Genomic DNA, 12284 nt, shown 5'->3' with positions numbered 1-12284 from the left:
GGATTTATTTCAGGGATATAAGGATGGTACGATATTCAGAAATCAATCAATGTGATACACCACATTAACAACAAGAAGGTTAAAACTGCATTATCATCTCAATAGATGCTGAAAAAGCATTTGACAAAATGCAATATCCATTCATGGCAGAAACTCTCAACAAAGTGGGTATAGAGGGAACATATCCAACATAATAAAGGCCATATATGACAAACCCACAGGTAACATCATACTCAATGGTAAAAGGATGGAAGCTTCTCCTGTAACATCAGGAACAAGACAGGGATGCCCACTCTCCCCACTGTTATTCAACATAGTACTGGAGGTCCTAGCCATGGCAATCAGACAACTCAAAGAAATAAAAGGCATCCAGATGGGTAAGGAAGAACTCAAACTGTCCAGGTTTGCAGATGACATGATATTGTACATAAAAAATCCTAAAGAATCCACTCCAAAACTACTAGAACTAATATCTGAATTCAGCAAAGTTGCAGGATACAAAATTAATACACATAAATCTGTGGCATTCCTATGCACTAACAATGAACTAGTAGAAAGAGAAATCAGGAAAACAATTCCATTCACAATTGCATCAAAAAGAATAAAATACCTAGGAATAAACCTAACCAAGAAAGTGAAAGACCTATACTCTGAAAACTACAAGACACTCATGAGAGAAATTAAAGAAGATACCAATAAATGGAAACACATCCCATGCTCATGGATAGGAAGAATTAATATTGTCAAAATGGCCATCCTGCCTAAAGCAATCTGTAGATTCAATACAATTCCTATCAAAATACCAACAGCATTCTTCAACTAACTAGAGAACATCATCCTAAAATTCATATGGAACCACAAAAGACCTCAAATAGCCAAAGCAATCATGAGAAGGAAGAATAAAGCAGGGGGAATTACACTCTCCAACTTCAAGCTCTACTACAAAGCCACAGTAATCAAGACAATTTGGTACTGGCACAAGAACAGAGCCACAGACCAAAAGAACAGACTAGAGAGCCCAGATATAAACCCAACCATATATGGTCAATTAATATATGACAAAGGAGCCATGGACATACAATGGGGAAATGACAGCCTCTTCAACAGCTGGTGTTGGAAAAACTGGACAGCTACATGTAAGAGTATGAAACTGGACCATTGTCTAACCCCATACACAAAAGTAAACTCAAAATGGATTAAAGACTTGAATGTAAGTCATGAAACTATAAAACTCTTAGAAGACAACATAGGCAAACATCTCCTGAATATAAGCATGAGCAACTTCTTCCTGAATCCATCTCCTCGAGAAAGGGAAACAAAAGCAAAAATGAACTCATGGGACTACATCAAACTAAAAAGTTTCTGTACGGCAAAGGACACCATCAACAAAACAAAAAGGCATCCCACAGTATGGGAGAATATATTTGTAAACGACATATCCGACAAGAGGTTAACATCCAAACTACATAAAGAACTTACACACCTCAACACCCAAAAAGCAAATAATCCAATTAACAAATGGGCAGAGGATATGAAGAGACAGTTCTCCAAAGAAGAAATTCAGATGGCCAACAGGCACATGAAAAGATGCTCCACATCACTAATCATCAGGGAAATGCAAATTAAAACCACAATAAGATATCACCTCACACCAGTAAGGATGGCCAGAATAAAAAAGACTAAGAACAACAAATGTTGGCGAGGATGCAGAGAAAGGGGAACCCTCCTACACTGCTGGTGGGAATGTAAGCTAGTTCAACCATTGTGGAAAGCAATATGGAGGTTCCTCAAAAAACTAAAAATAGAAATACCATTTGACCCTGGAGTCCCACTCCTTGGAATATACCCAAAGAATACAACTTCTCAGATTAAAAAAGACATATGCACCCCTATGTTTATTGCATCTCTTTTTACAATAGCCAAGATATGGAAGCAACGTAAGTGTCCATCTATAGATGAATGGATAAAGAAGATGTGGCACATATACACAATGGAATATTATTCAGCCATAAGGAAGAAACAAATCCTACCACTTGCAACAACATGGATGGAGCTGGAGAACATTATGCTCAGTGAAATAAGCCAGGTGGAGGAAGACAAATGCCAAATGATTTCCCTCATTTGTGGAGTATAACAATGAAGCAAAACTGAAGGAACAAAATGGCAGCAGACTCAGAGACTCCAAGAAGGGACTAGTGGTCACCAAAGGGGAGGGGTGGGGGAGGGCGGGTGGGGAGGGAAGGAGAAGGGGATTGAGGGGCATTATGTTTAGTACACATGGTGTGGGGGATCACGGGGAGAACAGTGCATCACAGAGAAGGGACATAGTGGATCTCTGGCAAGTTGCTGCACTGATGGACAGTGACTGCACTGGGGTGTGGGTGGGGACTTGATGGTGTGGGTGAATGTAGTAACCACATTGTTTTATCCTGTGAAACCTTTGTAAGAGTGTATATCAATCATACTTAATAAAAAATTAAAAAAAAATCAATGTCATTCACCATATCCCCATATAAGGAAGAAAACGTCTCAGTGGGTGCAGGAGAATTATGTGATAAAATTCTAGATGCATTTAGGATTAAAATCCACAGAAATCTGACTAGAAGCTAGCTTCCTTTACTTCGAGAAAGGATGTGTGCAAAGAAGTGACTGACTTTGTCTTTAAACCAAGACATGTTTTCCGCACAGCAAAGTCGTTCTCGGTGTGGCGGGAACAGAGCTCCGCTTGTCTCATGATGGGACAAGGCATTTCCCTCTTCGCATCGCTGCTAAACCTCACTTGGAGGTCCTAGCCAGACCACGTGGGCATTTGGGGTCTTGAAGGTGAACCAGTGGTCCCGGGTGACCGACCTCCCACGGGTGAGGGAAGGATGCATGGTGGAGTGCGTGGGAGCGGGGACTTGAACCCACCTGCAGGGTCTCGGTGGAGAGGCGGGAGGGGCTACGCTCGCTCAGACCACCGCCTTGCTGGGGCTGAGCGCCCCTGAAGCCAGCTGCCAGGGGACCGTGAGAGGAGTGAGGATAAATCCCAGTCCAGACCTGAAAGCAGAATCAGTCTCCCTAGTGCGAGAAAGAGAACAAGACTCCCTCCTTCCCTTTCCTTAGAGCGTTTCCTCTAGGAAATGTGGGATGGTGAATTCTTCCTTTGTTTCTTTGAAATGTATGTAAGACAGAAAGGAAAGCAAGCCTCTGGCCAGCATCATGGCCCAGGAACGTTTCAAGGCCTGGGGAGCCCTTCCCGACATGTGACCCTCCAGGAAGGCAGGGCCCCAACTCCAGCTTCTGTGGGCGGGTGGAGCCTGACTCCAGAGGGCTCCTGGCTCCAGGGCGGGAATCCGCTTCCTCTCGTAGATGTGGGGAATTTAATTTTCCTTTGGATAAAGGCAATGAGCAAACATAGATGGCCACCGCAATTACCAGGCGGATTCAGCATGGATTCTGGTGCCCAGGGCTGCCGTCAAGTTCTCACTTGAGGACCGTTGCAGCCCCGTCCAAAACCCTTTGGTCTTATTTGTGTGGGCCTCTCTGACGCTTTTCTGCACATGACCCAACTCCGCTCCATTATCTACTGCTGTCTCTGTTACTGTAACAGATCCTGGAATTGGGTAGCTTACCCCTGCAATTTTTTTCCCTTTTCGATATTGTTTTGGATATTTCTGTTCCTTTGTCCACATGCATTTTAAAGTCATTTTTTCTATACCTACAGGAACTCATGTGAACATTGTGATCACAGTTTGTTAAATCTGCACATGGACTTGTGAACGGCAACTTTTCCCGCCGTGTATCTTCCCGCCTATGTTTCCATTGGTTTTGCTCTTTTTTGGTTTGTGTTGTCAGCATTTTGTAGATTTCATCACACACAGGTCCATCACCGGCTTTGTTAGATCTATACTATATATCTACTCTTTCTGGGAGGCTATTGGAAATCTTTTGTTTTTACTTTAATTTTAGATTCCACTCATACGTTGCTACTGTATAGGAATAGATCCATTTCTGTGTTGACTTTTGGTCTTGCTGAAGTAATTTTTAATTGTAGGAGATTTGGAGGTATAGTCCTTGGTATTTGTTTAGAGATAAATACATCATCTGCAAATAGAGGCACCTGTGTCTTCCTTTCACATTTGTATTTGTCTATGCATTTTTCTTCCCTTCTTGCTATCATTAAACTTCAGGTACAATGTTGAATACAAGTGGTGAGAGTTTACATCCTTGACACTCTCCAGATCTCAGAGGGAATAATTCACCTTTCCACCCTCACGTATAGTTCAGCTGTAGGTCTCCCTTTATCAGACTGAGGGAGTACCCTTTTATCCCAAGTTCATTGCCCATTTTTATAATGAGTGGATGCAGTACTTTTTCACATACTTTCCTGTATCAGTGGACATGATCATGTGAGCTGTCTATACACAGTTGGTATGTTGGGATGAATCAGTTGATCTTAATATATTGAACAAGCCTTGAACTGTTGGCATGATTCCAGCTTTTTCATGGTGTGGTATTATATTTTTTGCATATTTCTGATGGGATTTGCTAATATTTTTAAGGATTTCAGTGTCTGTGTTATAAGGGATATTGGTGCACAGTTCTCTGTTGACTCCACAAAAAGTGCTGGTCTCACAAAATTAATCGGAGAGAGGCTTTTTGTCTCTTCAATGATTGTTAATATTGGTAATCTGTCTCTTTCTTTCTCTGTCTTGCTAGTATTGGTTAATTGTATTGAGCTTTGCAAAGAATTAGCTTTTGCATCATGCATTTTCTCTACACTTTTAGGTTTTCACTTTCACTGATCTCTGCATGTCCTTATTTATCCTTTCTTCTGCTTAATTTCAGTTGACTTGCACTTCCTTCCTAACTGCCCACATTGGAAGCCAGATATTGACTTAAGATGCTCTTCCTTTTTAACTATGAACGTTTAGTACTATGCATTTCCCTCTGAGCAATGCTTTGTCTGCATCCCACATAGCTTGAGATTTTGTGGTTTCATTTTCTCTCTATTTTTCCTTAAATTTTGAGATAATATGTTTTCATTTAGTTTAGAATTCTAAGCGAATGGCTTTTCTGTTTTCCTTCTGAACTTTGAAGTCACCTGCTGTCTTCGGGCTGTGGCGGTTTTCCATGTGAAGTTTTGATCCTGTAAGTAGCCTCGATCCTCTCTTCATAATGTGTTTTGTTGCTCTTGGGATTTTTCTCACTTTCATGGTTTTCAGGAATTTGATTTTGATGTGTCTTGATCAAATGTTCTTTATTTTTATTCAGCGTGGGGCACATTGGTCCTCTCAGGTGTGCTTATAGCTTGCACCAAATCCTGAATATATTTGCCTGTGATTTCTTCACACATTTATTGGTCATCTGTCCCTGCTCTTTCTGGAAGCTCAGTTCTCTACATATATTAGGCTGCTTTTACTGAGTCTTACATTACTGCCATTTGCCTCTAGTTGGAAAATTTTTTTCTGTGCTCCATTTGAATAGTTTCTGTTACTTTCCCTCAAGTTTGCTCCTGTTTTAAATGCAGTGTTCCCCTTATTGCATATCATTCCATTTCAGTTATTGTAATCAGAGACACTGCCAGTGAGAGTGAGGGTCTGTGGGGCCTCACCTGTCTTGGCCAGACTCCTCCAGCTGCACCTGGGACAGCACACCTGGGACACAGAGGCAAACAGTGAGTTGCAGCCAGGCGCTAGAGCCCATGGCCCTATTTCTGAAATCTTTGCAAGCCTCACAATGAGGACTAAACCCAGCAAGCTCACGGTTTTCTCAGTGACGGGCATGACCTTCTCAGAGGCCTGCCGTGGCCAGAGTGAGGGAATGAAGCACTCTCTCCAGCCTGGCATTGTGTTTCTCTCTGTCACTGGAGGGAAAAATGCATTTGGTCCATGCTTGTGGCTCCACGAGTCTGCTGGGCAGCCATACTGTGGCTTGCATGCAATCTTCCTGCCCTCACATCCTGGCCAACATGAAAACCAACTGGGCACTATTTGGGGGAGCAAGTGAGGATGGGTATTGAAGGCAGAGAAGCAGAACCCGCTGGACAGTCAGCATTCTCCAGCAGAGGAGATGCCTTCAGGAAACCCTGGAATTGTTTTCCCCACTTTGCAAGGAGTTTAAAGCCACAGACACCCCAACCCTGATTCAACACACAGAGAAATAATCTCACTAGCCCAGGAGGTGGCACTGCCTGGCCAGGCCCTACCCAGGACCAGCCTGAAGCTGTGGCAGGGGCCCTCCCCAGGGTCTCTGGGGAGCATCTTCCTTGTGCTTCCTGAACACATGAAGTGAAGGGAGGCCCTCTCAGTGCACATCCTGACTTGGCAATAGAAAGGCCAAGATATGTTTTTGTGACAAGACAGAGATAGTTACCTTATGGTAAACACACTGTCTGACTACATTTCACCTTCAAAAAAGTCCATTAAGAAATTTCTTAAATGGAAATCCTGCTTAATTATAAGTAAATTGGAAACATAAAAAACGGTACCCACAGTCAACTTGTATAGTTTTAAAGAAAAGAATCCTCAAAGAATTAATGATGTTATTAAAAATGGGTCGCATGAAAATCTACCCTTTGACCTGATGTCATTGAGCAGACTCGTGCTCCTGCTGGGGCCATCACTGCCTGCCCACGGCCGGGCTTTCCACAGCAGCCAGGGGCCATCTAACACAGAGGCGCTGGGCACAGCCCACAGTGGCATTTCCTCTCTGCCGCTGCCTCACCTGCCTCCTTGAGAGGGGTGTGTGGGCTTCCACACCAGCAGGAACAGAGGGGAGCTTCAGCACCGGCACAAGAGGCAAGGGATACATGAGCACAAATGTACTCATTGGCTAAGGTGACTCAGGGGAGTGGTGGGCCAGCCTTCCCCAGCCAGGGTGCCCAGCCACAGACTACAGAGTGGTGGACACAGATTCCGTGAGGGATCGCTGCTGCTCCCATGGCAGGCCCTCCACTCGGGGTCATCAGTGATGACACCACAAGATGTGAATGTAAATGCCTGAGCCCTGATGTCAATCGAAGGGATTCCCCTCCATCCATCATCCATCCATCCATCCATCCATCCATTCATCCATCCATCCATCCATCATACATCTGTCCATCCATCCATCCATCACCCATCCATCCATCTATCCATCCATCCGTCCATCTATCCATCTATCCATCTAACCATCTAACCATCATCCGTCCATTCGTCTATCCATCCACCCATCCGTTCTCCATCTATCCACCCACCCACCCTCCCACCAACTTTCCATCTGTCTATTGACCCATGGACTCATCCACCCACATGCATTGTAAACATTCAAGAATCCATACCATGTGGCCATGGGAAGTCTGTGTTGAGATCAGAAGAGAGGTCACAGATGCATAGGCTTCTTTTCTCACGACTTTAACAGAGGAGGGGAGAAGGCAGGTGGTCAAGGCACATGGTTGTCACGTTGCCTACACGAGAAAACAGGGTGTTGTGCTGGAGAGCCAGGCAGCTTCTGTGTATCAGGTGGGCATGCAGACTCCTCGGATGAGCTGGGACCTGCAGGAGGAGAAGCAAGGAGCCAGTGGCAGACAGGACTGTCAGGGGGATGCACCCTGTGTGTCGCTGGCAGGAGGCCCTTTGGGTGAGGAAAGCTCTTCTGTTCCCTGGGAGTGAGACTACTCAAGGCGGCACGAGCCTCCTGCCTGCACTTCTCATGTTCCCACGTGTACCCCAGGTCCACACGGATGGGGCAGCTCTCAGCACACCAACAGCACTGCTGCAGCCTCGATGTCAGCCTAAACGGCCAGGGAAGCAAACCTCTGCTGACCCCACACGGCGCTGCAGGCAGACCTCTGACGCATTTCCTCTCCCAGTCTCAGCCCTCTGTCTGTCCGTCTGCCTCTCCCTGTCTCGGTCTCTGTCACCTCCCCCTTCTCTGCATATCTCATCATCAGTTCTCCATTTTAAGGCATGTTCTCAGGCTCCATCAGCTGCGCCGAAACTTCCTCGCCACCTGCTCACCAATCTGTTTTAGGATGCGGTTGTCACCTTATTACAACATGTGCTGATGTGTGGGTGCAGCGCTGGTCAGTACGGGTCAGCTGCCTTAGAATGTGAGACTGTTGCCAATGGTCTTTCCCACAATGACAATGTTTCCTGGGTGGTTCAGTGGCCTTGGCATCCTGAATTACTCTGTGACGGGAGCAGGAATCCACGGGCCTGCCTCTGCTGTCCTGAGCGGGAGTGTCGCTAGGCTTGCAGTTGCCCACCTGAACCCGGCCTCTTCCTGCAGGTGTGATGACACTTCATGCCATCTGCTCCCTGACGCTCTGAATTCTAAGGTGAGAAACTCATAGTCACTTCGAGTTAAATTTCCTCAGAGTCACTGTAAATGTCGCCGAGAGGAAACGACGTGTCAGAGGAGGTCTGCCTGCAGTGCCTTGTGGAGTCGGCAGAGGTTTGCTTCCCTGGCCATTTAGGCTGACATCAGGGCTGCAGCAGTGCCAGCAGCCTGGCTCCATCCCCCGAGCATCTCCTGCAGGTGGCACGGTCCTCATCGGTGTCCCACCTTTGCTTTTAATCCTTGGCTCTTTCCCAGGGAGCTGAGCTGAGCTGAGGGAGGACTGTCCTTCCTGGACCACACGGACGGCGCTGGCTGGCAGTCATCTAATTTTGAAACGATAAGTGAGGAAGGACGAGATGGCTTTTGCCAGGGGCCAGAAACAGATTGGAGTTTGGTGAGTCCGGCGTGGCTCTGACACACACAGGATGAGAACAGCCATGCAGCTTGCGGGGATGGAATTGAAGACCTGCCATAGCTGGGCGGTTCTGATCCACTGTGGCCGTGAAGTCGGGGGATGCTCACTGCAAAGAGCAGCCCTGGACTCCGCAGAAAGCCAGATGCTGGGCCCTGCTGTTCACGAGGTGGTCCAAGTGTTGAGTCGCCACACGGAACAGCAGCACCGAGCTGGAATGGCCCTCGTGGAAGGCACGAGAGGCAGGTGGGTCCTGGGAAGGAGCCGACGCCCTCCACACAGCGTGTCCGGGCAGCTCTCATGCTGAAGTCCTGTGCTTTGGAGCCCTTCGGCACAGCAAGGAAGAGGGTGCTGTGGGCAGTCTGAGGACCCCTAAGGGGGAGGTGGCTCTAGAGAAGCAGACAGATTCCAACACCAATTTTCTAGCATTTAAAGTGCATTATGCCTGTGGCATTCAGGTTCTGTCTGAGCTTGGGGTTCCAGCCAGCTAGAGGAGGTCGGATGGGGAAAAGCAGGAGAGGGGGAGCCTCGGTGAGTGACCTCGCCTCCCATTGTCATGAACAGTGGCAGCATCTGGTCCTGGCATTACACTGAGACTGAAATGAAGGGCAACCAGGCAGGGAAGTACGGGGGTCCCCAGGAGACAGGCCCTGGCAGGAAGGCCCTCGCCCGTAGCCTCCGCTCTGCGCCTGCTTCTGGGCCGGTTTCCATGCCCCGGGATCTGCCGAGGCCCCTGGTGAGTTGCAGGCACCCCCTGGTGTCCTGAGCCCCCGCCACCCAGTCCCTCCTGCCTCCTGCACGGAGGTTTGTGTCTGGGCTCACACCGACTTCCCCTCACTGTGTTTTGCACAGTAATACGTGGCCGTGTCCTCGGAGGTCACAGATGTCAGCTGCAGGAAGAACTGGTTCTTGGATGTGTCAGCAGTGATGGAGAGGCGGCCCTGGAAAGCTGGGTTGTAGCTTGTGCTCCCTGTCCAGTACCCCATCCACTCCAACCCTTTCTCTGGGCGCTGGCGGATCCAATTCCAGTAGTTACTGCTGGTGACAGGGCTCTCAGCGACTGTGCAGGTGAGGGAGAGGGTCTGCGAGGGTGCCACCAGTCCTGGGCCTGACTCCTTCAGGGTCACATCAGACAGGACACCTGGGGACAAGGAGAGGCATGGTGAGTCTGTCCCATCCCACAAAGAAGGCCCCGACAACCCTGGATCCCCTAGGCCCTCACCTAGAGGAGCTGCCAGCAGGCAGAGGAGGAAGTGCAGCACCTGCATGGCCGTCTGCAGGATGGAGACCTACCACTGGCCTCTGTGGGCAATGGCGTTTTCTCCTAGGAGCACCGCAGGGTGATTTGCATGGGGGGCCCCAAGGGTGGTTGCAAAAGGCTGGGCCTGGGGGCCCGCAGGTCCTCGTGTCCCCATGCTGGGTGGTGTGCAGACCTGCTGAGCCTGGTCCTCGTGACCCGGGCTCCACGCCTGGCTGACATGGTGTCTGTTCTTGTCTGTGTCTGAGGGTTGGCGCCGCTGTTGGTGTGCTTTTGGAGGTTTTATGAAGTGTCTCCTACACTCCGTTTGCAGGCTGTGCAATTGTGGGCTGTAGTTTTATTCTCCAGGAGGACCTTTCACAGATGCTGGGGACACGGTGATGGTCCAGAGTCCAGAGCCTCAACCGCCTGCCTGATTTGGGTCCTGCTACCCCTCTAATTAGATGTGGGCTCCTGGAAATGGTTATAATTGTTGTGACCTCAGGTCTCCACTTACAGAAGTGGGAGCCAGGAGCTCTGGTCTAGCATTTATATTGGGAAGTTACCTCCTCCATGTCAGTCAGCCTGCTAGTGGGATCCTGGCGTGCTGTGATCATAACCGGAGAGAGGCTGTGTCCAGGCGCAGGGCAGCGGCACTGCGGAGAGCCAGGCAGAGGGCTGAATGACCGTGCGCCTGGCTCAGGGCCCGGAGGCCTTGCTGGAGGTGGACAGGGGGCATTCCCAGCAGGGGAGGCCTATCGGACATCTGCATGCTGGCACTGGGCCTCCCTCTCTATTTCCGGTGCACAGAGCCCATGGGTGGCCAGCCCGTCAGGAAATGGTGACATGAACTGCCCTTCAAACTGAGAAACACAAATTTGAAAAAATATGAAATTGCTGGAAAGGCGGGTTTCCCAGTTAAAATGCCAGCGTTCTTTAGGATATTTCTATAAGCAGGGCGGTCTGGCTGCAGGGTGGGCCGGGCGCCCAGCACAATTCCGTGGGCAGCTTCCACAGAGTTTGGAGGGCCCTGGAGTGTGGAGTTGGCAGAAGTTCTGGCTGCCGCTTGTTACTTAACTGAATGCGATATAGACTTCCTGGGCATCCAACCCAGGGTACACCAGGAGCCCTTCCAAGACCACCCAAGTGGTTTGCCCTCGTTTGGCGGTTCCTGCCACCCTTCGCCATGCCTATGCAGCTTTCTGCTTCTTATCAGGTGGGGGGAGGTTTCCAGGAAACTCCTCATGATGCACTGGAGGTCCAAGGACTGCAGGCTGAGATAAGTATTTAAAGATGCATGTGTTGGTCAGGGACAGTCAGCATGTATTCATCCTGCACCAGCTACTCTGACTTGCAGCCAGCAGGAATCACATTTGTTTTTGTATATATTCCATGTACTGGGCTAAGAGCTGAAATACTGCTGAGTATACATCAGGTGGTGTAAAGCCATATTTTTGCATGCTTCCAATCAAACTTTTATAGGTTCCCATGATAGCTGTTTTCAGAAATGAAATTTCTGTGAAGTTAGATGTCTAAGAAGAAAGAATATTTATGTGTGGAAGTCATTTTAAGTAAATTTACTTGAGTGTGAGATCTTATAAGCATGTGCAGGGCTCAACTAAGGAATGAATGACTGACTTTCAGGCAGAAGAAAGAGTGTGGGGCAGAGGCAATACCTGTGGAGACAGTGGCTGGAATTTGTGTTCCAAAACTTAAGAAATCAAACTCCAGTTTCCAGAAACTCTAGCAAAAGTTGAGGTGGAAAGTGGGGTGGAAATTCTCCTTAGTACATCAGTGAACCAAAAACAACTGATAAACAAAATGGGAAAATACTGAAGACATTAAAATAAGATTAATTCTCTTCAAACTGGTAGAAATAGATTTAAATCTGACTTTTGCTCATGATGTTTGTGGGCAAACAGCAGAGTGAAGCCTCTGGACTCTGAGGGGGAATTAGTGCAAATCTATAACTCTATACCCAGGATACTGGGCCTTAAAGAAGAGCTTCATGCTGAGAAGTGCTATTTAAATGAAGACATGTTCAGGAAAAACCAGTGAGAGTCCATTGCCAGGGAGTCATGCACCAAAGGGGGTAGTGAGAGAGAATTTTCCAGGAAAATGTAAATGAGCCCAGATAGAAGAAGTGAGAAGCAAATAAATTCTGTGTGTTAAAAAAGAAGCAACAGGCCTGACATGGAATCACTTGTGCTGAGCCCACATCCGAACCAAGACTCAGTGCCTGACCTGGCTGCACTCTCAGTCTCCCCAGTGAAAGCAAAGGAGCGACACACAGCAGCAATTCACCGGAGAATTCCGCTTTATTAGGGAAAG

At 47.9% G+C, this 12284-nt stretch overlaps 1 gene segment (V, D, J or C); it reads right to left on the bottom strand.

Annotated features, from left to right (window-relative positions):
* LOC118931934 (immunoglobulin heavy constant mu-like) overlaps positions 1-9984 on the bottom strand; it is a 48628-nt gene extending 38644 nt beyond the window's left edge. Inside the window, 2 exon segments of the C gene segment in view lie at positions 9539-9857; positions 9939-9984. Of these exon segments, the coding sequence occupies positions 9539-9857; positions 9939-9984 (365 nt within the window).
* Between the last annotated feature and the right edge of the window lie 2300 nt (positions 9985-12284).

This window comes from Manis pentadactyla, chromosome 11 (genome assembly GCF_030020395.1).
Source record: "Manis pentadactyla isolate mManPen7 chromosome 11, mManPen7.hap1, whole genome shotgun sequence".
Taxonomy (NCBI): domain Eukaryota; kingdom Metazoa; phylum Chordata; class Mammalia; order Pholidota; family Manidae; genus Manis; species Manis pentadactyla.
Note: the sequence above shows the minus strand (reverse complement) of the source record. Positions and strands in the feature narration are given on the sequence as shown.